The sequence below is a fragment of the Betta splendens genome, chromosome 12 (genome assembly GCF_900634795.4).
Source record: "Betta splendens chromosome 12, fBetSpl5.4, whole genome shotgun sequence".
In the NCBI taxonomy this organism is placed as follows: Eukaryota; Metazoa; Chordata; class Actinopteri; order Anabantiformes; family Osphronemidae; genus Betta; species Betta splendens.
Window position 1 is genome coordinate 3577180 of NC_040892.2, and position 26728 is coordinate 3603907.

The following is a 26728-nucleotide window of genomic DNA, read 5'->3' on the forward strand; positions in this document are numbered from 1 at the left end:
TTTCATGCTTCTACTTAATTCTAGTCACTTCTCAGTGTTGCAACACTGATGTAATCACTCTTTAAAGCAACAAATAATCCTGATACAAACTCTACACGCCATATACTAATTCATAAACGAAGGATTTCAAAACCTTATAAAATAAAAGTAAAAACAAGTAAATTAAATAGAAATGAAAACATTGGAAGTGTGGACATGTGTTTTACCATTTTTTATTCGAGTTGCTTATATCAACAAATCTGACTCAAATTAAATTCTACAAATGTATTTAGTTTAAGAAGAAGAAGAAGAAGAAGAAGAAGAAGCTGTTACGTCCTTTAAGGTTCGCCGCTAGGTGGAGAATGAGCCCAATATAAATAGCAGCACAGATGATAGCTGAGGTAACACGTCAGACGTCAACCAGGGGTTATATAGTATTGTTACGAGCCTCGGTGTGAACAGCACTTATTTCATTTTCTTATAACAACAGCGGTGTCACAACAGGTCTCACCACAGTCTTTTTTAAGCTCCCCCGGCACTACACAGAACAAAAACTCCCGCCTCTCTCTCCCGGGTCCCTTCTTTTCCGGAAGCACACCTGGCGTCACGCAACAATCTGCGCTTCAAAATAAAAGAGCCACATAACACAATACGAACTGGAACAGTCAACCAAACTATGTACACCCCCCCCCCCCCCCCCGGATCGCTACAGTATAGAAGGGTGTGGGACCAAGTAAGAGACAGTAGTTCACAGTACACCAGTGACTGAAGGGAAAGAACACCAGTATGATTATTTATGTCCATAGATACAGATAATAAGTTGCGTACAAATACAGCCATTGATTGAACAGAGCCCCAGTAACAGATACCATAGTAAGTTTAGCTGATTAGAGTAAGCAGAAAAAAAACATCTTTTTCTTTAAAGCAGGAATAACTTCAACTGTGATGTAGTCGAAGCAGTCGGGGGCGGTAATGCTTTTTTACACTGGTTGTCAAACACCCTAATAATACTTTAGAAGAAGAAGAAGCAAAGGAGGCGGGGCAAGAGCAGCTAGCTGGGCTAGGCTGGCTAGTTAGTTTATCTGACGATAATTAAAGGAAGAAACTAGCACATGGTGAGTGCGTTCCTATATATGATACAGCGTAGCAGTAGTTTGATATTACCTGGACTTGTAAAATAAAACAAAAGGTCCACTGTATGTGGAAAAAGAGCTTTATGGCACCCTGTCGTTTTTAAACCACCAGTGTAATAGGAAAAACATAAACGTTGCTACGTCGGCCTAAAATGCTTTAATAAATGTGGTACTAACAGATGAAATGTGTTATTAAAGTGTCCGTTTGATTCTACGGGACTAAGCGAGCTAGTGTTTGTTACCACGGGATGAAAACAAGCAATGAGGAAGTCGATTTAAACTTTGTTACCACTAGATGGAGTAAGGAGATAATATAAAGCATTGTCAGAGCCGTGTCTTATTTGTATTCCGTCCCAATCACTTGAAAATCTGCTGTTGCCTGGAAAACGTTGAATGCCACAGTCTCCTGTAGACATTCAGGCAGTGAGAAACAACCAAACTACTGCCTAAAACAACACGCTCAGCCTGAAATGAAGGATCTTAGCCAGCTGGCTTCCTGCCCTTTCTCAGGCTGGTGTACCCACAGTTGTTTCTCTGGCAATGAATGATATTGTCAGCAAAATTGATTCATGATAGCGTATGTCTAATTGTTTGCCAAGAACATTGTCTTTACAATGTTTTATCACAATGGTTATAACAGTAACAAAATACATGAATTTATTTTGAGCTTCTAAGTGAATGTGGTCTAGCTTTACATTTATAACTGTGTTTCTGTGGATCTATAGAATGACATCAGCACACATTCCTGTGGACAGAGAGAGAGATGAGCCATACTACTTCAGAGGCAGTGGGTTTGTATCATAGTCTATACTATATTCAAGTCCCCGTGTACATGGATTCTAAGAAAAAATGCACATAATAATTAAAAATGCGTGTAAATTATTGAAGGAGTATGTTTTTCCCTACAGTATTACACAACACTGTATCTTGATATTCAGTATCATTTTTACTTGGAAATACTGTGTCCTTAAAAAAACAGCCCAACTGTTTTCAGCACTTCGTCTGTACTTAAACGTGTTAATAACTCTAAATACAAACTTTGAATAAACTAGTTTGTAGCTTTGTTTACATTTCTAGGTCGTGTTAGTTTGGTAATAGAGTTTACAAGAATATCAACATCACCATTCTTTTCATGTTGTAGAGCATATAGGTATGTGTCAGTCCACATGGCACTGAGCTGTACTGGGTCAATTCTGAAGCCCTAATTGACATGCAGACATTGGTTTAATGGGAGTCTTTCTTTGTAAGTGCTGGTACTTTCCTCACTTACAAGATTTTGTAATAGCACCTGTTGAAACCTTTTGCCAGCACCTACAATAAATTACAAAAGAAGAGAAGTACTTGTAGAAGAATGTTGTGGCATCCTTCCAGTGGAGTTGAGCCACTTGCACAGCCTCTGCCAAGTCACTCTAAAGTTGTTCTGGTGGCTGTAGTGACACCAAATGCCCCATTTAGACACTTATAGTTGTTTGGCAGCTGCCTGGCAACAGGCGTCTAACTGCCTGTGGATTTAATTTTGTCTAATTTTACTGAAATGTCTGTGACTTATATTGTTTTAAAGGTGAGAGACTACAATGGGGTTAGGGTTGCTGCTTGATTTCTTTGAAATACTCTGAAAGAAAGAAGCTTTCTTATGTTGAAAATAAAAAAGAAAGACAGAGTCACCCTCCAAGGGGTGAATGAGTTCATGTACACCATGTGTATCCATGTATTTATATGAGGTGATGGGGTAATTATGTCCTAATGAATAGAGCTTTCTGCTCATTTCATTCAATCACAATCCAAGAACATAAAGAAGCTACATGGGCCACATTCCTTTCCTCTCACCGCCACTACTTCTCTTTCCTCTTCTCACATAAACATGGAGAGCGAAGTGAAGTGGGTTGTGCCGTTTGTGTTTTGTGTCGGTGCCTATGCACATATGCATGTTCATTAGTCGAATGAATGGCTTGGAATGTGCATTATAACAGCAGAGGTGTTTCAAATTAAAGCAGCTTTGCCTATTCATGACAAATCTAATCTTTATAGCATGCTGTAATGTAGCATCTTATAAGTAACATCTAAGTAACACTTTACGTATTTTATAATTAAAAAGTGATTGATGCATATATATGCAGAAATTGTACTTCTGTGTAATTTTCAACAAGCCTTGTGTAAAACAAGTCACAGTGAAAATAATATTGTTGGGGGTTTGTTGTTTTCGTTTTGGAGAGATCATTGAGTCACACATAATAACTAAAACCAGATGAACTTGCAAATAAGGAAAGGAAACTCAGAAGTGTGTAATAAACACTAAACAAGGAAGTGAGAAAAATTATTATTTATTTTAAATGGAGACTGAAGTGAGTCTAGGATTAGGAATCGTAGAGAAGCACAACTACAAAAAATACAAATAAAATGAAGCCAGAAGATATGATTATCAGACAGGGTTACATGACTGAAACAAAGTGTCAGGCCAAGACAGATACCGTAATGAAAGAGGCCAACATGTGAGAGAGAGAAACCTTATGGTCTACTTTCCCAGGCTGTGCATCAGGAAGACTGTATTTTTTACACCCTGACCACTGCATAGCCCTTTCCTCGGGAAATCCGAGACAAAATCAAGAGAGGCTGCTGCAGGGAGAGAAAGGAGAACAGGAAAACTAGCCCTGGGAAGAAGGGAGGGAGGGAGAAAGGCAAAGGGGCAGGTATGGCTGAGCCCACACAGCATGAGTGACAGAAAGAAGCTGAAGCTTTTGGGATGCACACAGAGGCAGCTAGACACAAAACATGTAAAACACACCTACACATATACAGTATACGTACTGTATATCCTGCCTCATTTCAATACAGTTGTGGCCTTTCATGGAAGGACATTTTCTTCTAGTATACTTTAGCTGCAGACTCAACAGGAATGCAGAGCTAAAGCTGGTTCCGCTCATGTCCAACCAGCCTCAGCTGTTAATCTCATGCTATGGTGGCTCTGCTATGCTTGTTAACAATGTAATATTTGACCTTGCACAGTTGTGCATGTTTTAACAAGAAATACTTTCAATATAGTTCATTACCACAAATTGAGCCGTTCTTATTCACGATCTGTAGGTATGTAACAAAAGGTCATTGTAGGCAAAAGCTTAGATTTATGTTGCATGGAACTGTACTGCATATGCTTCAGGGCCAAAGGCCCCGGAGTCAGAAGCTATCAGTAAAAATAATGTTTAATCCTAAACAGTTTAAAAGAGGTCTCTGGTCAGAGTGAAACCCCACCTGATCTAACCATGTATGTGATCCCCCACAGGTCTTGACCCTGCTGAGCTGAGAAACCAGCTCTTTGAGCTATGGAACCGGAAAGATCTGCAGACGGTGAGAGTCACTTTCACAGCGTGTGTCAATTCCATGTGCACAATAAAGAGCGAGTGCGCTCACAGAGGTAGCGAGATGGAGTTGCTGTGTGTCTCCAACAAGCAGTTGCACAGGAAGGAACACAAGAGAGTGGGCTCGGATATCAGCATGTTCAGATGAAGTGCGTGTGTGTCTGTGTGTGTTAATGAGGAAACCAGAGTGTCTGTCGGTAGGAAGGAAGGAATTTGCGTTGCACTGAATGAACTTGAGATCTGTGTGAGGAGGATATTGAGTGGATGACATCTGCTTTGCAAATTAAGATACAGCGCAAGGCATTCTCACACAGATATCATTTTCTGTTGTAGGAACTTCCTAACGGCAGAGTTTGAATTCTTAATCTTAGATTAGACTTAGAATGAAAACAAACCTGTGTTCATGGGGCCCAGTGATTATAACTACTGTGCTATTTCAGCTGATTGAAAATCTCTGCCATATCCTGAGGTGATAAATTAGTAAATAGAGATTTCTGCAGAGGTTCCTTTGATCCTCCACTTTTATTGCCTATCTAAGTAATATGAACAGAAACAGACCCATAAAGCTGACGCGTTTTCCTCGCTGTCACTTTCCAGCTACATCTGGCTTCATTTCATGGATTTTCAAAGCTACCCGAACCCCTGGAGGGCTTGCTAACGATGCTGGAAGGCTGTCCAGTAAAACAGAAGGGCAACAGCCACACCTTTGGCCATCGCGTTCTCATGGAATACCAGACATGGATGAAGGAGCACCCACAGGTAGAAAGAATTTTAACTAAATAAATGCAGTTATGAGTTAAGAAACTATTTTTATGTTCTTGTTGTTTGTGTTTTTCACCAGGCAACCATAGGCTCTCTCCCTGAGCAACAAGCCGTTCCACTCCAGTGTCGTGCTCTGAACTTATTAACAGATACCCAGTCCAGCTTTTTAGAGAGCCTCATAAACACCTACCAGCTCACCTCCCTAGATCCAGCCATACTTCTGCTGCACATTAAGAGGTTGCAGACCCTCAAATGCTATAAAGAGGTGAAAGCATTTTTAACATTGTCATATGGTAGATTTTTCTGTTAGTTTTTCTAATTGTTCTTTATTTTTTTTTACAGGCAGCAATAGTCGGTATAAAGCTGAAGTTACAGAAGAACCTGAATATGGAGGAGGTAAGGCAAATTATTCAGTGTGTGTGTTTAAACCTTTCTATTTGACTTCCCAATCAGCTTCCTGAACTCTTAAGTTTTCAACTTTTCTCTACAGATGTGTGTACCGCTCATACTGCAAGGTAAGCTGGCTTTGGCAGAGACCTTCGTCACAGGTCACAGTCAGCTAGAACAACAACTGGTCGTACTTCTGGATTCCTGGTGCCACCCCAGCTTCAGTGTGGAGGAGATACACAAGTATGTAGCATATATATATATATATATATATATATATATATATATATATATATATATATATATATATATATATATATATATATATATATATACGTAAATCTATGCAGGCATTAGTTTAAACTGCGTCAACTTACACATGGCTATCTGTGTTTCTGCAGGAGATACCCTCATTTGTCTCTGTCCAGACACTGTGTTGCCCAGATTCAGCCCAAAGTGCTCACCAAGCACACCTTACGGCTCGTGGAGAAATTCAACATTAACCAAAGTGTGTGATTGGGGACATCTGTGGTCATTTTATGTCCTATAGATATGCATGTGCAGAAATAACCGCAACCTTGTCTTTTTCACTCAGAACTGTGTCCTAATGCTTTGCACAAACGGAAACTAGGCAGTCTACGTTTTCTTATGTATAAGAGGTTTGTGGAGGTAAGTGAGTAAGTTTTTAATAAATTATTAACCAATGCATTTTAAATCATCTTTTCACTTTTAATATATTTTCATTAGTTTTAGCCAATACTAGTTTCCAACAGAACTCTGTGGAATCTCAATAGATTTTTTTGGAAATTTTCAGCAGAGAAAGCATTTGAGGTTTGCTAAGAAGCTCAAGTCACAGCTGAGTTATGCAATGAAGTCTTACCTCCAGGTCTGGCGGGAACATGCACTGACATAGCATTAGTGGGTTAGTGGTTAAACACGCTGAGCAAAGAACTGACTGGAACTTGAAGTTATTATTATATTTCTTGCTGTTGACAGAAGTGCTGGGAATGAATAGGAGTAATTACAGTACAGTACGACTGACAGTGAAAGAATTCTCAGGCTTCTTTGTAATTCAATTACACCATGTAAAAAGAATTTATGAGAAGGAATTAGCTAATAATTAGTTAGTTAACCCAGGTTATATTCTGAAAATCATATTGTGTGTATTTCTTTTAGTCTGTATTTACATTCTCTTTTTCTTTTAGAAAAGTATGACAGAGGAAAACTGGAGTGACAATGTACAGGTATGTTATGTCTTTAGTTTTTTGTTCACTTTTCATAACAGACATCTGTTTGTTTGTTTGTTTTTTCAGTGAGCTTGTTATTCACTAGAGATCACAAAAAAGACACGCATGATTTATTTTTGAATAAAGTGAACTGAGGCTTGTGTAGAAAATATAAGCAATATGTTTTTTGTATGCTTATAGTATGTCGTGGCAGACGACCTCGAGCTGCAGATCCAGTTGGTGGAGATGTTGGTGAAGTACTGTAATCTACAGACAGCATCACAATGGTCACTAAGATACACAATCCCCAGAAACCGTTTACCATGCGAGGTATGGAAGACACAGCAGGCTCTACCCCCCCATCTACAGTGAGTTTTATCATTTAAAAAATTCAAATATTCTGGTGTGTTTAACATGCAACATATTAAAAAGACTACAGTATATATTTTTTTATTCATTTGTGTATCTAGTTACATTCCCTCACTGATCTTTGTAAATGTGCCTACCAGTAACAATGCCCACATTTCGCCTCACTATTCAGACAGATAGGTTTCAGTGATTCAGCCCAAAGTGAGGAGTGGATGCCATCTCAGTCTCACTGTCAGATGTTCTACCAGCTGCCTCTGACCAAGGACAAGGTTCACTTTGTGGACACGCCAGAAGCTCTGCAGAGATGCAGTAATGTCGTACTTAAGGTACAGATATCCAGCAATAGGGGAAAGGGAAGTGTCTGATGTGAATAGAGAACACTTATTGGAAGCTATTTTTAAAACCCTGTTTTTTATTTCGTGTTCTTCAGGACGGCAGTATTGTGGGAGTTGATATGGAGTGGCAGCCCACGTTTGGCTGTATGTCAATTCAGCAGGTTTCTCTGATACAACTTGCAGTTTCTGACCAGGTTTTTTTATTGGACCTCTGTGCAAATGGATTCTATCAACACCCAGATACTGTTAGCTTCATAAGGAGCTTCTTCTCTGAAAGAAATGTCTCTAAACTGGGTAAGAGACCCATTTTAAGCAATCTGAGGTCATCTCCTTACAGGTGACACTTTTATTTTTTTTTCGTTTTATTTATCATTACATTTGTCCTACTTTCACATTCAGGTTACGGTATGGCAGGGGATCTCCGATGTCTCTCAGGCACTTGGCAGCAATTTTTAGAGGAGCCACTGAAGACTGAGGGGGTGCTTGATCTACTCAACGTACACCAAAAGGTAACACTGTCATTATCATGACCTTACGTAAAGGGTTGTAAAGTAGTAGCACACACTTTTGTTGACTACTTAATGGCTGTACTATATCAGAGGATTGTGATTAACTTGTTGTGTTATAGTTCCCCTGCTCTTGGCTATATTTGGATGCTTCCCTGGGTACACACTGCTGCCATGTCCCAGTAGTTTGCCTGAGATATATGAAGCGGAACTCAGAGTCTCTATGGGGAATAGGAATGGGGAAATGGCACCGTGGGTCAGTAACTGATGATGTTGCTTCACCGTCTGCTAGGCTGCATGTTGCAGGATGTGAGGAATGCAACACATATTTTTCAAAATCACAAGGAATGTCCGGTTCAAACAGGATGTTGTGGCAGGACATAAGATGGGAGGGACTGTTTAACAGTTTAACAATGTATTGCCTGCACCCTTGCACTGTCATCAACTGCAGATCATTCAAGTTAATAAAGTTTCCAAGGCCTGAGTTAATGACAGAACGTGTTTAGTAAAGAAAAATAGCGAAGCTACCTTTTTATTCTGCACATATTTATTTAGATTCAGCGCTGCAAGGCCACCAGAACCGACGATGGTCCCAAAGAGGTGCTGGTAGGAGAGGACTCTGCAGAGAAAGGCCTGAGTCAACTGGTACAACAGGTCCTGGGAAGGCCCCTGGACAAGACAGAGCAGATGTCCAACTGGGAGAAACGTCCTCTGCGCATCAGCCAAATTAGATATGCAGGTAAGCTATTGTGCACGCACAGACACACAATGACAGGGAGACAGATGGTGGCAGTTCTTTTCACTATTGAATATCACAGATTATTTTGTTATCCCCTGATGAAATGCAAACCAATAAATTCACACCCGATTCCTCCTTTTTTCTCTCCTAGCGGCAGATGCCTACTGTTTGCTGGATGTGTACTCTGTCCTCTCCAGTAAACCAGAATACTTTGGATTACCAGCTGACCTATGGAGCGTGTCCTCAAACCAGTCAGAGAAGAGTGCAAAAAAGAAGAAGGGGAAACAAAGCCAGGCCAAGCAGGCAGGAGAAGCCCTTCAGACAGAGGTTAAGAGCCAATTGCTGCCTCTCATTAAATTTGAAATCATTTACAAATTTTAAAATGTGTTCAAATGTTTTAAGATGTGATAGTTTCTAGGTTGATGGTTTGAAGTATAATCTTCTGTGCCAAAACATATAATGATTATTAGTTAATTGATAATGTTTTAGTTTCCAAATGAATAAAAAGACTAAAAACCTAGGAATACAGCCCGCAGAGAGGGACAATATGTGTTTGACCAAGATGCTTCAGTAGTTCTTATCAGCTCCAGGGGTGCAGTTGGATAGATTTCCCTCCGCTTTGACCTTCCTGCACTGTGATGCAAGTGAAAAGAAAATCCCCCTGTGGGGATCACTTAAGTATCACATTATCGTCTCTGTCCATTTAGGAATGTCAGGGAGCTCAAAGGGTCATTCCCCCTCACTCTGACAATGAGACAGGCCTCCCGTGTGGTGGGAAGCTTTCAGGAGACTGCAGCCCTCTGCCCCCCCAGCAGCTACGGGTGGTGTGTGACAATATGCTACAGGGGCTTGGGAGGTACCTGCGTTGTTTAGGAGTCGATGTTGTCATGTTGGAGAGCACCGATGATCACAGAGTGGCAGCAAAGGTGAGCTAGTAGGTGGAACTGAACCTGCTAAGACATTTAGAGATAAATACAAATGCCAATAAACAACTTTTACATTGTTTAATGTGTCCTTTTGCATTTTGTGTCAGTTAGCACAGGCTGAAGCCCGTGTCATTCTCACATGTGGCCAACCATACCAAAGTGTAAGTATTCACAAACAGGAAACCTATCAATAGATAATGATGATGTTTACCATTTGCTAGAGCATGTGTGTTTTCTGTCCTATATGAATAGTTGCGCTCCCAGGTGGGTGAAGGTCGGTGTCTTTCCCTGGACTGTTCAGAAAAGGCCAGAGACCAGGCTGTCCGAGTTCTCAGACACTTTAATGTCCAGCCCACTGCCAGCGATATATTCAGCCGCTGTCAGGTAGGAACCTTTTGGTTGGCTGCCGGAGTTCTGTGTGTCTTAATAAAATAATGTCATTGCTTTTTACTGCTTTCGGTCTCCAGAGGTACAGATAAAGTCTGATAACTCGCCTGCTGTGTGGACATTCTGGCTTCCAGAAGCCAAATTTCTTAGGTGTGTCTTATAAACTCTTTCCCTGATGACCTGATTACCCAGTTAACATGGTTACTAGATGTTGCTATACACAGTGAGGACAAGTTTCTGGGAAATGAAATGGAAAGGAGAGCAAAGGGGAAAAAGGTAAAAGGTATGTATCACAGACTATTGCTGTTTATATTAAATATATTAGAATGTTCAAAAAAAGAGTAAAAGGAAACATTCAGTGTTTTTCACAAGTAATGTTGATTATTCAAGAAATAATTATGTGGTGTTAAATACACCAGGACTCTTTATGTTCCTGAATTCTAAGAACAAAGCTTGTTGTGGCTTTGTGTAATGCTGAATAAAAGAGGAAGAGGTTATTATATGACAAGGAAAAAGCAGAAGACCTTCTCCCCTCTCTACTGTACTTTCCTGGGAAAATGTAAATGTTGTCAGTGAACCAAAAGGCAAAGATGAGAGCGAAGAGAATGTCTGACCAGGCCCCCGTTTACCAACTGAGATTTAAATCAATTAGGAGTTTTGGTTGGCAGGTTAATGTGCTTTGGAAGGTTTGGGTTTGTTGTACTGTGATTGTTGTGGAGACATTGGACCCAAAATGGAGCCAGCTTCTGAAAACAGATCAGCTGACTCCCTGCACATTCACACTGAAGGTAGCCGGTGGCGGCCATTTGGTTATCTGCTTAGTTTTCCTCCTGGAACATAGAACTGGAAGGCGAGCCTGGGGCGTTCCAAGGGAAAGCTGGAGCGATTGCATATCCCATCTGGTCTGGGAATGCCAGGGGCCCCCAGGAGCAGCAGTAGCTGGGAACAGGTTGTTGCACAGGTTCAATTTTGCAAACCCACCAGTCATCCTCGACTTTAGGTTAGGTTGCTGCCACCACATCCTGGACTTGTAAAGGTGCTAGAGATGGAAGAAATTAAAAACAACCAAAAAGAAGTGCAGCAGACTCAAATGTGAGGCAGCTCCTCAGCTTATAAATCTTTCAGCATGCAGTGTAACACAGGGTCATTTAAGCACTGTTCTAATTCTTATTTACGCATGTTTGTGAAGCCTGACAAAGGTGTTTGTTAGGCAGTCGCTATCAATAACTGTTGGATTTAGGGCACTTGAGAAGCAGATATCTCCATGGGTGGCTGTTTAGAGAACTCTGCCAGAGCGCTGATGGCTGTATTTGTGTTTGTGTGTGACAGTTTCTTTTTTACGTGGGTGTTCTGACCTGCTCCTAGTGGGGGAGCCCAAATGTGCCAAGACACACCACAAGTGCATTCATCTCCCGAAACCTGGACCACCTTGACGCTACATCCTCCATATACACACTAGAAATATGTGACCAGCCCGAACAAATGGTCAGGCCCTTGATGTGCTGTTTGGTCACTGTGAATGCCACCTCGAAGCAAAGGCCTGTGGATGTATTATAGCCAAAGAAGGACCAAATGTTACCTGTAAAATCATAGACGTCAGACAGTTCAGAGCTGGGAAACATTTGTCCCAGTACATGGGCAGGTTTTACAGCCTCAGTCTGAATACGGCCATCTGTTTCAGACAACCGTTGTCTCTTCAGTTAATTCTTTATCAGATTGAACTGTAATAGTTTAAATATTATTATCTAAAAATGTCATTTCTTAAAGGCAAACAAAATAAGCTCCCTACTTTAATAATCAGGATTCAAAATAAGATTTGCCTTTCAAATAGACTTCAAACAGTTTGATCTATATTTAAATCATTTACTAAACTACTATCTAGTTAATATCAAATTAGGTGGAGATGTTTTGTGTGTGACGTGTGCATGTGTGACTGAGAGAGTGCCACCGTGGGGTCTACTCCACGGCCCACCCAGGCGAAGTTAACCCCTTTGTTATCTGATTGTAAGGCGCTCCGATGAGCAGTGGATGGGTGATTTTCTCCCCCTTTGTCTCGCTGCGATCCCCTCTCCTGCAGCTACACCGCTGATGAATGTCATGGGTGAAGAGGGAGAGAAAAAGCAGAAAAGAGATTAACCACAAGCTTGTGTATGTGTGTGTGTGTCGTTTGTGCTGGGAAAGGGTTAATGTTTGTCTCTGTGTATCAATAGGCCACACAGAGATTTTAGAAGCACAGGAATGTGTGTCCACACTGCAAGGAGTCCAGGGGAGATGTAGGTGGGCTTTGTGTTTGTGTCCTGGTTTGGGATAATGTGTATAGTTTGAACTTTTATTCATATTTGTCATCATTGTAGCATTTGTGAAATAAATATATTGTAATTATTAGTAGCTTTAACCCCCTGAGAGCGCAGATTGACTGGGAGATACAGTTGCACCACATCCAACCCGTCAGCCACATTCTCACATAGACACAGACACTCAAATCGCAAAGCTGACAAACAAATTCACACGCATGTTGTCACTTCAGCACCTTAACACGCACAGACTCACACACTCGAAGTCAGCCTTAGACACTGTTGCAGCAGAGACGCTGGTTCCCACGCACCAGACCGCTGGGGAAGTGAAAACAAGAGCAACAGGAACTGCCACACCGTGAGAGGGAGGGGTGGGAGAAGAAAAGGGGGGGGGGGAAGGGAGACGGAGAAGTGAGAACAGAAGAGATGGCAGCGAGGTTTTAAAACGGCCAGAATGGGAAAGGGAAGTACAGCGAGGTGATTCAGATGGGACAAAATGAACCCAAGAGTTGATATAATACGACAACGGTTGTGTGAGAAATGAGAAGTCGCTTGGTGGTGTGTAAACACGAGAATGGTTAAAGTGGAGAGAGTGTATGGAAAAGGTGAAACTGAAGGAAGAGGAGGGGAGGAGGAGAGCATGGTGATACACAGACTTGTTGTCTATCCTTTGATCTACAAAGAGGGCCGCTGGCTGAGAAGCCAGGAATGTGAGCGGTTGAGACACGTCTAAAGTTACCCTACGCTCGCTGTGTATGTGTGTGCGTGTGTGAGTGTATAAGTGAACAGGGGTTGGTCAGTGGGATGTGTGTAAGTCCTGGACCACATGAAGATACTTGCCATAGTTTGCTTTGTAACAGATGCAGCTCTAAAGTCCAATCACACATTTTCCGCCTAGTTTGTGCACTGTGGCATTGACCGTCCTCTGCCTCTGTTCTTCGTGGAGGCAAAGCAGTGGTTGAATCTGTGTCCCGCCAGTTTCCCACTCTCTCTCTCTCCCCTCTTTGGAAGTGAGAGGGGTGCGACAGCATAAGAGGGGAGGAGGAGTCGCTGGGGAGGGGGGCATTCCATAGGCACGCCAAGACATTCCGAGGGAAACCATCCCAAATATTTCCCACTGTGTGTGGCGAAGGCTCCGGGTCTCCTGTTACTCAAACACACACACACACACACACACACACACACACACACACACACACACACACACACACACACACACACACACACACACACACACACACACACACACACACACACACAGTTGTGTGTTGAAATTACTTCTTTACAGGAATGAGATTTTAATTCTGAGTCATTTTTCATCAGAAAAATGGAAGAGTTCACAGAAATACATCATGGGGCCACAAGTGAACTGCAGCCAACGTGTCACACAATGCCATGAAATGAACGTTTGGACAAAACTCATACAACTGTGGTGAAGTGTGTGCGAAGCAGAGCATGTGTTGAAATCCCACTGTAAAACCTGGAGCTTGGATCTTGCAGCACGTGTCCTTAGGCCCCCTGGAAGTGAATTCTCACGACAGGTACAATAACAGATATAGTCACACACTAATAGACAGGCACAGAGACGAGCTGTCGATCAACAACCACGTGGTCTCTCAGAAATCATGCCTGCTCACGTTTCCCACGGTCAGGTCGGATCTGGGAGCGCGCCGCCAGTGACGCCCTCATGCGTGGGTACGAGGTTGACGTTCAGACATCAGAACCTCCACATGTCCACATAAGGTGTCTCTTAGCATGAATGTATCAAGCCTATATACTTATCTACATTACATGCATGTGTTAGGGTGAATTAATACCCTGTTACAGCTGCACAGCTGCATGTGACTATAAGTGTTACATGTTATTTTCTTTGAAAACACTTACAAATCAGCAGTTCTTTATCTTCTATAATCCCTACTTGCCAGTTTAGTTTCTCACTCCCTCTCTGTATCTGTTTCTTTTTCTCACCCTTTGGTTGGCCTCCTTGCTCCCCATCTCCCCCAGTCTCCCTCACCCACTGTTCTCACCCAGCTTCCACTCCGCTCCTAGGCTCTCTCTCCGTTTCAGATTAGCCAAGGCGAGGAATCCGGTGCAGCCGGCAGCTGGAATGTCCTGTTTGTCTTGCTGTGTGTGTGTGTGTGTGTGTGTGTGTGTGTGTGTGTGTGTGTGTGTGTGTGTGTGTGTGTGTGTGTGTGTGTGTGTGTGTGTGTGTGTGTGTGTGTGTGTGTGCGTCGTGTGCGTCGTGTGCGTCGTGTGCGTGTAAAGTTGGTGAGGCTGGTGCTGCTTTTTGATGCGTTCCATTGTCTGAGAGCCAAGCTGCTTCCTGCCCCTGCTCTCCCCAAAAGCCTGAGAGAAACCGGAGGAGGAAAAAATCACATGGAGAGAAATAGCAAGAAAACATGACAGTGACAGGTTGGGTTGCAGAGGTGAACACTAGAAGGCAGAGTAAGATGGGGAAACTGGCGAGGGGTCATGGAAAGAGATGGCTATGAAGAGAAAGATGAGGCAGGAAGTGATGGAGGGAGGGAAAAGGGGGAGAGAGTCAGGGAGGGAGGAAGAGAGGTGAGAAGGTAGGAGGGAGAGCTTCAATAGGGCTTTTCCTCCAAACACCAATACAATGAACTAGTGCGTAATTTCCCATGTCTCCCACACCCACACACATACGCATCAACACAAAACAATATTTCTCAGTTTCTCATAGTTGATTTGTACTTATACTGTATTATACTGTATGTGTGAACTACAGTGAATGTCTAAATGGACAGAACAGTAAAGTAACAGTGTAAGAGACATTGCAGGGGGGGGGGACTGAGTAGTGAGGAATTAAAGAATAATTGCCAAGTAATGAAATGTTGGAGCAGAGAAAATGCCGCTGGGCTGCTTGTTATTGTGAATATGGACCTTTCTGTTGTAAAACGGCAGACGTGCATAAATCATTCAACATGTGTTTTTGTGTATGCGTATGTGCGGATTGCTGGCCAGCGGAGGGGTTTTTGATGGGGCAAAGCATTCCTGCTGGGTGGTGATGTCATGAGAACTCGCTCCCCGCTCGCAGACAGACAGCCCTGTTTATGTTCCCCTCCAGAGGAGAAACCTCACTCTGTGTGTGTGTGCGTGTGTGTGTGTGTGTGTGTGTGTGTGTGTGTGTGTGTGTGTGTGTGTGTGTGTGTGTGTGTGTGTGTGTGTGTGTGTGTGTGTCTGACTGCATTATTGGCTCGTTGGGGAGGTGGGGAAGCCGAGAGGCACTCGACAGGGTCTACTTTCCCCTGCTGGAGAGGGAACCACTTAGTGATGCCTTCCTCTCTAACATACACACAGAAAGAGGAAGTTTCTCATGTTTTGCAGAACACAGTAGCTGCACAGCCAGACGGTGCTGCTGTGACTGATTGCCCTCTGCCTCTAAATAGTCTCCTAGGGGAGGCAGAATTCTTGGCGCTATAATAACAAAGTTCGGGTCGACTAACGACAGCGCTGCCACACACAAAGCGTTAACGCCGGCGATGCACAGTTCGGAGGCATGTATGCATTTAGGTGTGCACTACAAGCTGAAACATATGTGGCACGACAAGACCTCAGCTACGTACAAACCAGTTGCAAAAGTAGGTCAACGTGTTGCGGAGTGGAAATAAAAAATCAGACAGAGCTGGATTTGTTTACTTTCCTGCAGAAGGTGCATGCGTGCAAATTTGATTTACTTCCAGAAACCCCAAAAGCATCGCTCCCATCGGTGAGATGGAAACCAAATAGATAACTCGGCAAAAAACGTTGTGAGAACTAGCCATAACAACTGTGTTTCTCCCAGATACTGCTGGTATGACTGTCTTTGTGTCTGTGGTCATGGTATAATGGTTTCCCTTGCGATAGTGAAATGCGATCTCCTGTCTTTGCAGCTTAGTGAATCATAGATCATTCTCCCACACTCAGCGCGCGGTGCAGCGCAGCGGACCGTCTGGGCTCACTTCGCCTGTGCTGCTCACAACTAGGCTGGTAAAAAGAAAAACCTTCCATCAGCAGCGTGGCTAAAAGCTAAAAGGTTTAGCGTTGTTATTATCACGGCTCTGGCACACGAGGCCGCTGCAGTAGATTGAGTTACCCCATTCTCACACATGATATTGCTAATGAGTCCTTTTGGCACAAATCCAGTTTTATCCCATTCTTTCTCAAGTGTTCTCTTCATTCTGCGTTTTGATTGCTGTGACTCCCAGGAGACAGAATATGACTTACATCAGACTATGCGATAGGCAACTTTGAGAAACTGACACGGAGCCAGTTTTCTGTTTACGGACTGATTGAATATCGCTTTTCACCCTTACTGTAAAACTGCAGGATTTCGAAGTACATGATGCAACAGTGAGTTAAAAGACAACAGTGTGTTGTTGTGCACAGAATACAAGCTCCCCTGCGGCATGAAGGAGTTCTGGAAAGCAAATCATGTCCTCCTCTGCTTTGTTTAGCTAATGTTAGGTTACTAACGACATAATTTTAGCTACCTTTCAGCTTATGATTGCGGCGTCTGTGCGTGATGAGTGTGTGTGGTCTGCAGTCTGTGCTTACAGTCACATAGGAGTTGAGGTAGTGACGTTTTGTGGTTGTCTTCCTGTCTCCTGTTTATAGAGTTTTGGGAGTTTGAAGAGCAATGTCTTGGGTAATCCTGTTAGAGTCATAAAAAAGGCAGACGATTCCTTTAATTGTGATGTCTGCTTGTGTGTGAGGAACACCTTTATGTATGTGCACTGTGTGTTCGTGCAGTATGTGTGTTACAGTTTCCAAGAATAAGTTGTGTCAACAATTAAATCTAAACCTCATGGAGACAGTGATAATAGATGGTAACCACCCCCCCCCCCCCCCCCCCTCCCCCATTCAGTTTGTGGTTTCTGAATGTAACCACTCAGCCTTCTGTGTGTATGTCTAGTGTTTGGGAGCTTGCTTTTTTTTATTACGTGCAGACTGTGAACATCAGTTTTGTGACTGTGCATTCCTTAGTTGCGCCTCTTGCGTCTTTGTACCCTGCTTGTATGTGCATGTGAAGATCTTGGACTGAAAACTCTGTCTTGCAGCAGTTCGTCTAGTTTGCGTGATGTGATGCTATCAAGAGGGTAAAAGCCTGTTTGCTTTGGGAGCTCCAGGCTTGACGGGCATGAAAACACACGCACGCACACAATTCCTCTATTTTGTTCCCCCTTTTTACTCATTTCTTCACATACTCAGATTAAACAGAGACCCCCCCCCTCTAGGGAGCAAAGAGGTAGAAGGATGAAGAGGTCAGACTCTTTGGCCTGGGAAAGGCCTGAGAGACCAAAGGGGGCAGTTCTAATGGACAGAGAGGTTAGATGGAGTGATAGAAATCTGGAAACAACAGCGATAGAGAGACATACAGTGTAAAACAAACTAACAGAGGAACAGGGAGCGGAGGAAGAGAATCCATGCAATGAAATAAAGATTGGACAAAAGTGGAGGAATGATGTAAGTTTGGGGAGAAAGAGGAAGGGAGATAAAATAAGAGTAGGAGCCAAGGCTTTGCTCTTTAAAGACATGCAGGATATAAATGGAATGGAAAATTAAATGCACTGTAGGTAAAAAAAAAAAAGGAAGATGATGATGCACAACTTGCGTCTTTCCCCTTTTCTCCTCCCCCTTCAGGCCAAAGAAAACCCGGGTATAATGTTTCTCATAGGAATCCCTTCCCATAACTAATGTCGCGAATTTTCTAGGAGCAGCTTGTTTGCAGTTGAGAGAAATGTTGAGATTAATAATCAGATCATTCAACAAACTGTGCTTCATCACTGATTTCATGAAGTAGACAGAAGTCAGTGGGATCTCATTTCCGTGCGTGTGTGCAGTTTGAAGGTGCGTGGTCGTGGGAGCGCCTGGGTGTGTGATGGTGTGGTATTAGTCTGCAGTGTGGGTGTGGGTGTTTGTGGTCAAGGGTGTAGCCTTTTCTGCGTGGGGCTTTGCTGTCTATTAAAACGTTTGAACGTGTGTGAGAAGGAGAATTTCCAGCACGTCCCACCGACTCCGAAACCAAAGCTGCGTCTATTAATGAAGCAGCAACTCAAGCCACCCAGCGTCCCCTCTTTGTTACCGGTGGAACGGAGGTGACTGGAGTGCCTGAGTACCTGTCTGTCTAGATGATCCCATGGAGCTCCTACACACACACACACACACACACGCACAGGCCTCCTCCTTGGATGCAGGGAGCCCTTTCTTCCTTTCTTTCCCTCCATTTTCCTGCTGTCTATTTTGGTCAACTGGTGGCCTGTTCCCACAGTGCTGCTGTTCCCATGGTTATCACCGTGGAGATAGCGAATGGGGGTTGGGGTGGTGACGGTGGGCTTGACAGAGAGCGGCAGAGACAGCGTTGCTCTGTTCGAGGAGATAGGGGGACTCTGTGGCTGTGGGGGCGGTGGGGGCGGTGGGGGCGGTGGGGTGGATTGAGGTGGTGGGGGTGAATGAAGGGTATGGGGTCGAGTGTGTGTATGTGTGTGAGAGCGTGCGATGTGACGCTCCCATGAGCATCACAGGTGGCCCACGAGGATTTAGCCACTGTGGGCTTTGGTTAGATTAGTTTTAATTCAATGCGGCAGCAGCAGTTGTCATGTTTTTTCCTATACTTCTGTTTGTCAATTAACAGCATCCGTTTCTCGTTGCAGATAGTTTTAGTATGGGGTCGACGTTTGCCTCCTGTTGCAAGTTAGATGCTGCCTCCGTACATCGGGAGCTAAGGTGGTGTGGATAAGGTGGCAGAGGATGCAGAGGAGAAGGCTAGGAGCTGGGAGCTGATTTGAAGGGGGGCAAGCGAAATGAGGGAGGGAGGGGGAGGGAGGGAGGGAGGGGTATGGGTGGGAGTGCGGGGCTCAGAACGAGGGACGGTTTCAGTTCCCACACTTCTAATTACTGTGTCACTAGAGACTGAAAGGGGACTGCCCCTGGCCCTAGGGAATTTGCTGGGGCTGGTGGTAGTGAGGGAGCAGCGAGGGAGGGAGGGAGGGAAGGGAGGGAAGGGAAGGAAGGGTGGAATTAAAGAGCGTGTACGACCCAGGAACTCTCTCCTTCGCTCTTTCTTCTGGGTTTACCTTGTTGTAGTCACAATAGAGGTGAATCTCGTCACCACGAGTCCCCTCCCGTCCTCGGCCCGAACACCCCAACCTCTCACCTCCGACCCACTTCTCCTGAACTCTCCCTTACCCTCCTCCACCTCGCTCCTCTTTCTCCCTTCGGTCTTTGTTCAGTGTCATGTACTGCTTCCTTTTAACACCCCCCCCCTTTTTTACCTCCCCTCTCCCCTCTACCTCTGCTTCTCTAATGTGTTCCTCTCGTGTCTCAAGACTCCCAGAGACACTTTGAAATGAGTTTGAACTCTCTCACACACTCGCACACACACGCACACGCACACACACACACACACACACACACACACACACACACACACACACACACACACACACACACACATAGATGTCTTATCCTGCACCATTATTGCCACTTAACCCTGAGACCTTTCCCTCTTTTATTTGCCCTTATCTCACCCTCTCATAGCCCTGTCCACTGTGTGTGTGTGTCCTGATAATGTGTGATGACTCTTAGAGACAGACGTGGATGAAGTGTTCTGAGTTTGTCTGAAGCATTAACGATGTTACCAGCACAAGCTATGACTTAATAGTTTTATGATCCAGTTGTTCCATTAGTAGTTTTAGTAGAATTACATTTTAACACAGCTCACTGTTCTATGTTCAGACAGACTTACTGCTTGGGCCGTAAGTAAGTTTTCATTCACAATTGGAAATTTTCACAAATGTTCTCAAGATGAAGCAGCTTTCTTCATGCAGCTTTCATGAAGAGTCTGATCTTCTTTTCCTATTTGGGATCTGTTTTTTAGGTAAGCCCACAACCTGTGCATGTTCTCACATTACAGCGGTGACTTATGGGCACCAGCAGGACATTCAGCTATGTTAAATAGGATTTGCACACCATCATCACACGACATCATTATTAAAGCCCATATCAACACTTCATGAATATGTCATGAGGATCTTGGATTTTTCTTGGGACGCCAGAGAAAAAAACTTAGGAATGAGGCTTGTTGTTTGCATTGAATTTAGCGTGGACGTTCATTCTTCTTGACCTTTGAAAATAGGGAGGAAGCGTTTAGTAATGACTGGCAGGCCTCTTCCAAAAAAGGACATGTGCATGCACGCATTGTTCAGCACTTTGTGTGGTGGGTGTGTGCCCCCAGTATGGACCCACTGTACTGTACATGGGAAGATGTCTGATGTGATTTCACACAAACCCTTAGGCAACGATCATCACGTGCAAGATGATGCAACAAATGTTCACACAAAGGCAGGTTGAGGTTTCAGTACATTTACTTACTTACAACTGAAGTTGAAATGGATGGGTTGTGTATTTATTTTCGTGGTCTTGACATTCATGCAGTAAAGTGAAGCTGTGTGCAGGTACAGTGCACCACCCCGATGCCTCCGCCTCACATGAACAGTGGCGAACCAAGCAGCGACAGTCACCACTGTCAATATTTACAGTCCTGGGTGAATCACTATGCATTACAATAACATTCTCGGCGTGCCTTTGAGCCTCAGCATCAGGAAGGCATGAGAAAAAAAAGTAAGAGAATGGGCGAGGAGGAAGGCTGGAGGGAGAAATATGCGCCGGCAATGATAAATGTTCAGCGAAGGAATCTGCCGGTGGCTCTCCCATGACGGGACCTTCTGTGTGTGTGTGTGTGTGTGTGTGTGTGTGTGTGTGTGTGTGTGTGTGTGTGTGTGTGTGTGCGCAGATGTAGTTCAGGTTGATGGATTCAGGTCGAGTGGGTGGAATTTCAGTTGAAGTGTGTGGGTGTAGTGACAGTTTAAGGATTGTTAGCGCACGTCGTGGATGACTGTAGATGTCATTACAACATCGGGTTGAATGGGTGCAGCAGCGGCTCGGGAGAATTGACGGGCAGCGGGTAGATGTTGCACAAGCAACGCTTAGTTAGTTAGATTGTGATGATAATGACTTGTCAAAATAATGTGATAATAAATTAATGAGAGGGTCGACCCATCTTAAACTAGTTACTTAAAAAGTGAATGAGCTGGTCTTGACTTGACAAATGACTAAAATCATTTTTAATGATAATAATCTACTACTTTCTCGGACCACCTTGAACGTTCCAGCTGTAATAACGCTGACATGTGCATTAACTTGCGTACTCATTAGTCTCAGTGTTGAATGTGACACATTTCCCCTTAAACTGGTAGATTCTTTAGTCGGGTTGTTTTAATTTTAAGCCATAATGAAAAAAGCTACACATCAATAGAGGCTGGTTAGAGTTTAATCCAGCTTTTTATGTTTTTGAAATGAGCTGTTTTTATCCCATTGCTCAACGGACCTTTTCAGCGCGTTGTTTTCCTGAGCTGTTTGGATTAGACTGGTGCTAGTTATCCGGCATTTCAAGGGGGGGGTGTGGGGGGGTTGAATGAGGAGCAAAAGAAAGAGGTTAGAGGTGAGAGACAACCAGGGAGAAGGAGAGCGGGACTAGATGGAGCTTTAAGCAAGACGCAGAGAGGGAGAAGACGTGAGTTCGGCCGGAGAAAGGGAGAAGGAGGCTGAGGTTGAAGGTTGAGTGGCTGAAACACATAATGAACCGCCTGTGCCAAGCCGAGGGAAAGCATTAGTGCTGTGTGTGAAGACTGGGTTGTTATCTGCTTCACTCTAGGCTGCTATCTCCTCTGTTGAGAAGAGAGACTAAGTGACCAAAGGAGGGAGGAAAAACGGCAGCAATGTCAAAGTGAGGCTCAGAAAATGAAAAAGACTGAATATGGTTCATGCTCCACATGGAAGCAACAAGATGTCATGATGAAGCTATTGCGTTGCTTTACCTTAATAAACGGAATAGTTTACTGCAGCCATGGGAAAATCACACAGGAAATCATTTTGTGTGTGTGATTTTGCGTTTCATGCAGGTGAAATGAGTGGGTGCAACGTGAGTCAGGGACGGGCGTGTGAGTGCGAGAGCTGCATGCGTGTCTCCGCCGCCTTTTGCAGAGCTGTGGGCTATGTGCGAGCGCCAGTGCTTGCACATGTGTGTGCGCCGGGTGAGTCAGAGGGAGGCGTGCGTGATGTCAAGCCCGGGCAGGCACGGCTGCGGTCCAAGTTCAGGTTGCTGTGAGCATAATTACCCCAGACTGCTGGGCTGAGACACTGGCCAGATACCCTCAGGGTGCTGTGGGAAAGTACATGCAGCGGGTCAGTGCAGTGTTTACCCTGCGCTCCTGCTGCATCGGCAAACTGACCTCCACCTCCAGACAATAGACCGTTTAAAACGGCTGCTAATGTCATAAAACACGTAAGGATATTTAATACCTGGATAAAAATCATTTGCAGCCGCTGACTAGAGATTAAGGACGTGATCAAAAAGCTCTTGTCACTCATGGACTTCACTGCAGCGGCTGCTTTCCTGCCAAAGCCTTCAGCTCGACAGAGGGCAAATTCCAGAAGCCAAATTATGGTCCTGTTATTTTTGGATGCATTCGCATATGACGAGTCGCTGTTTTGCACAGCGCCCTGGACCACCTGCAGCTCTGCAGTTGATTCCGTCAGAACCGTCGGTATCGTTCCACCGAGCAGGCGACAGTTGTGGGCGCGACTCCGCAGACAGCAGGGCTTTGGGGAAGATAGCGATGAGATTTGAGTGATTAGCAGCCGAGCGGCGTCAGCGCTTTCCACGTCCTTCTTCCCGCTGCACTTTGCATCCATTGACCTTGGCGCCGCGTGGGAAAGCGTGGAGAACGCGTTTTGGTCTCTTAGCTTCTCTTTACTCATCGTTTCTACAAGCGTGTGAGGCAGATATTTCCATTCAAGCAGAATTACTGGCAAGTGGAAGATCCCTGATGTGGGCAGTGCTTTAAAATAATGAACCCATGCTGCTGTATGTTTTATTTTCCTTTCTTTGGAACGAATGCTGTAGTTAAAGTAGAAAATGACACACTGTATAATATATTTAAGCTCAGAGACCTTAAACGGTGAAGGTAGATATTTTAGAACCTGTATTTGAAATTCGGAGGCGGTTGTCACTCCACCAGCGCTCCTTCCCAGTTCCCATGCTGCCCTGTTACCTGGTTTCCCACAGTTTGAATCAAATCACCAGTGCACAATTGGCTAAACCCTAACCATGTGACCTACAACGCCCTGAAAGCACCGCCTTTGGAGATCGGCCGAAGATTTTCCCATGGGAGAGCCACGGCAGCATTTTAGGGAAAAATCCCCCCCACCCCCCAGACTCCCCCCTCCTCTCTTTCCTACCTCCTTTCCACGATCCCTTTCGCTCTTCTCTTTTTTTCCACCACCTCCCATCCTTTGAAACACAGTATCACACTTTAGATAGCCTTTGTTGTCACGGCAAGGAGCATTCTTCCTGCGGCAGGGCCACACGGAGTGTGAGAATGCAGGAGGTTCCCTGAAAAGCTCCGGAATGACAAAGGGCAGTCAAGGGTTAGAACATGCAGCCGTGCAGCAACCACCTTGTTCTTTGAGTAAATAAATCTGAACAAAAGGAATGTTTGCCCATTTCATTGGTGGCTTTCTGATTGAACGTGCTAGCGCTGCATCTGTGGCGATAAACTGTATTCTCATTGCGAATTATTCAGTTGGGAAAAAACACAACACAATAATGTGTCTATGTGCAGAGACTGAAGGCATCAGTTACATAAAAACCTCAAAAAAGTCCTGTCGGGACCCGAGCCACGTGCTGTGCTCCCTAATAATTACATGTGCAAACAACTAAAATCTGCTTCGCGAGGCTTCAGGTCCACAGTGGAGGCACCTGTGCACTGAAAACTCTGCTGTGGTGAAGACTTCCTGTCCTGCATCAAGCCAAACACTGATCATATGCTCCAGCCTCGTTTCCACTTATTGATGGAAGCAAGTTTATTCTGTCTGTTTCCACGGGACCGATCGACACTGCACATGCTGCTTCATCCATGTCTGCAGGATCTTTAAACGAACGAATGGCAGCCGGAATGGGTTCGATCCGCCTCGCGTGTGTGCGAGGCCGTGTGCGTGCGTGCCTGCGTGTCCGCGGCTTAGCCTTGAGAGTTCAGAGCGGGTTCTGGCTTGCTCGACTCTGGGAAACTGTGAGCTGAGCAAATAGCTGGGTCTGTTTTCCTGGCTGCCGCCGCGCTGCCGCGTGTCTGCGCTGCGAGCGGTCGCACGCGGCCTGTGTGCGCGCTGCAGGGGACCGGTGTGAATCGTGAAGTGTTGTGTCTGTGCAGCGGCTTTTCGTGGGGACATCTTAGCGTGTTTATGCGAGTGCCTGCGCGAGTGTGTTTTAATGTTGAATTCTCATTCCCATAGACTCTAAGGCAGGAGATGACACCTCTGCCGTTCCCACACCTCCATGTCTGGCTGCTTCCTCCCGTCCTGACCTCAGGTGCTACAGAGGCAAACACAGCCCTGCGTGTGCAGACAGGGGAGAAGACATACCGTGCCTTTATGTGTGTGTGTGTGGGGGGGGTGCTCCTGATTCACAGCCTCCATTTAAACTCTATCTGGGTGAAGACAGACGAACTAATCTGAGAGCGAGCGAGTGGAGGATCGGGGTGTGATTTACAGCCCGTCTCTGAGTGGAATGCTTTTTGCTGGGTGGAGCTCAGGTGTGTTGACAAGGCTTTTAGCAGGACCACTGGCAGACGAGTGTGTGAGCGCGTCATGGGCCGTCAAGCAAGGAGCCACTAATGTCCCGCAGAGACGTTTGCTGCAGGGGAGGACGGGACGGCACGGAGCTGTGAATGTTACTGAGGCGTAAACGGCATCGCCGCGCTCACACATTGACACGGTCTCTCTGTGACACTTAAACCCGTTCACACTAAAGCAGCAGCCTGGGAAAAATGTCAGCGTGAATGGGTCGACGCGGGTCTGGCTCTGCAGCCCCCGCTCGCATTCACGTGCAGCAGCCGTCCAGACCAACGAGATGAACAACTAAAAGTGGCTGCTTGTGTTTTCATGTGTTCACCAGGCGTGTAACAGCGATGAGTACGTGGCCGTGCCCAGAGAGGACATGTTCAGGATGCTCCGACAGAAAGGTCGCTCGCCTCTGCTTAGCAACACACCTCCAGCGCTCCATTTCTGTTAATACCTGCATCGTGGAGGTGCTGCTTGGTTCACTTTGTCGCGTTCTGCCCGTAGGTTTTCTGCAGGACCAGGACGTAACGGATCCCGCGCTCCTCGCGTCCCTTGAGGACGGCGAGAAGCTCGGCGACCCCCTGGGCTCCGGCGTGGCTGCGGACCTGCCCAGGTATGCCCTTCAGTGCCGCTGGGCCCCCCTTTCACAGCTGGACCCCGGCACGCTGACCTTCCCCGGGGGGGTGCCCATACAGCTCCACACGGTGTCCCCCGCCCTGCTGCCGCGCATAGCGCTCTTCTGTGTGTGCACCAAATGTGGCAAGGTGTTCTGGGAGGGCTCGCACTTCACCCGGGTCGTCTCCATGTTTCAGGAGGTCTTACACGTAACAGACGGGGCCGCTGAACGAGCTGCTTTCATCTCCACACAAGACTGATCACATGCTAAAATGGTTGTTTGACTGTATTCATGGCTGTATCTCGTTATGATGTTCTGTGTAAAGCACATGTTCCTTTTAACACATGGTGGCCACATGCATCAAGACGATGACGGAATGTTTTCTGGACTTAATTTAGCTACCTGCTTATTTAGTTATTAACTTTTAAATTTCTTTATTAATAAAACTGGCATTTGTTTACTTTAATGAGTGAAGTAAATTTGGTTTGCAGGCGTTTCTGTATTTTTGACTTTCCAGAATGTTCAGCGCAGATGGTGGGTTTTAGGATTAAGCGAGAACAGATTGACGGGATCATCAGAGACCATATTCATATCTAGACATCGGCTGAGTCAGTGCACACACTGAGCTCAATACGTGTGAACAGTCTGGAGCTTCAATGATGTGTATCAGGTGTAACGCGACGATGGGGGGGGGGTCCTGCCCAAGGCGTGAGAGCAGACGGGTCACAGAGTAACTCAACATACAAACGTCCTGGGTCCTGTCTCATTTTCTCAGGACTGCTTTTCTCCTCTCGTCTGTTCACACACACACACACACACACACACACACACACACACACACACACACACACACACACACACGCAGTAAAATGGGTTTGCCCATAAAGGTTAGAAGAGATCTGCTATGAAGCTCCTACAATTAAAGATTTTGAAACGGGAGTCTAGACTTAAAATCTCTCTCCGTAACCAGAGCCAGATGTGCACATATGATTATGGATGATTTGACTCAAAAACAGATTTAAAAAGAATTAAAAATCTACT

At 44.9% G+C, this 26728-nt stretch overlaps 1 protein-coding gene across 4 annotated transcripts; it reads left to right on the top strand.

The window, feature by feature from the left end:
* The first annotated feature begins 301 nt into the window (after nt 1–301).
* On the top strand, nt 302–26153 carry exd3 (exonuclease 3'-5' domain containing 3). Of its 4 annotated transcripts, XM_029168938.3 has the most exons (22): nt 944–1094; nt 1838–1899; nt 4390–4454; nt 5063–5224; nt 5307–5492; nt 5570–5623; nt 5718–5857; nt 6016–6122; nt 6210–6283; nt 6820–6858; nt 7042–7208; nt 7382–7535; nt 7640–7838; nt 7944–8053; nt 8606–8789; nt 8941–9116; nt 9497–9715; nt 9823–9876; nt 9968–10099; nt 25406–25472; nt 25576–25684; nt 25884–26153. In XM_029168938.3, the coding sequence occupies exons 2-22, from the start codon at nt 1839–1841 to the stop codon at nt 25897–25899; spliced, it is 2475 nt and encodes an 824-aa protein (XP_029024771.1). In that variant the 5' UTR covers nt 944–1094; nt 1838; the 3' UTR covers nt 25900–26153. The 4 variants fall into 4 exon arrangements, with proteins under 4 accessions (XP_040929076.1, XP_029024771.1, XP_029024770.1 ...); XM_041073142.2 differs by lacking the exon at nt 944–1094 and adding an exon at nt 302–380 and having other exon boundaries at nt 1838–1903; nt 25576–26153; XM_029168937.3 differs by having other exon boundaries at nt 945–1094; nt 1838–1903; nt 25576–26153.
* The last annotated feature ends 575 nt before the right edge of the window (nt 26154–26728 follow it).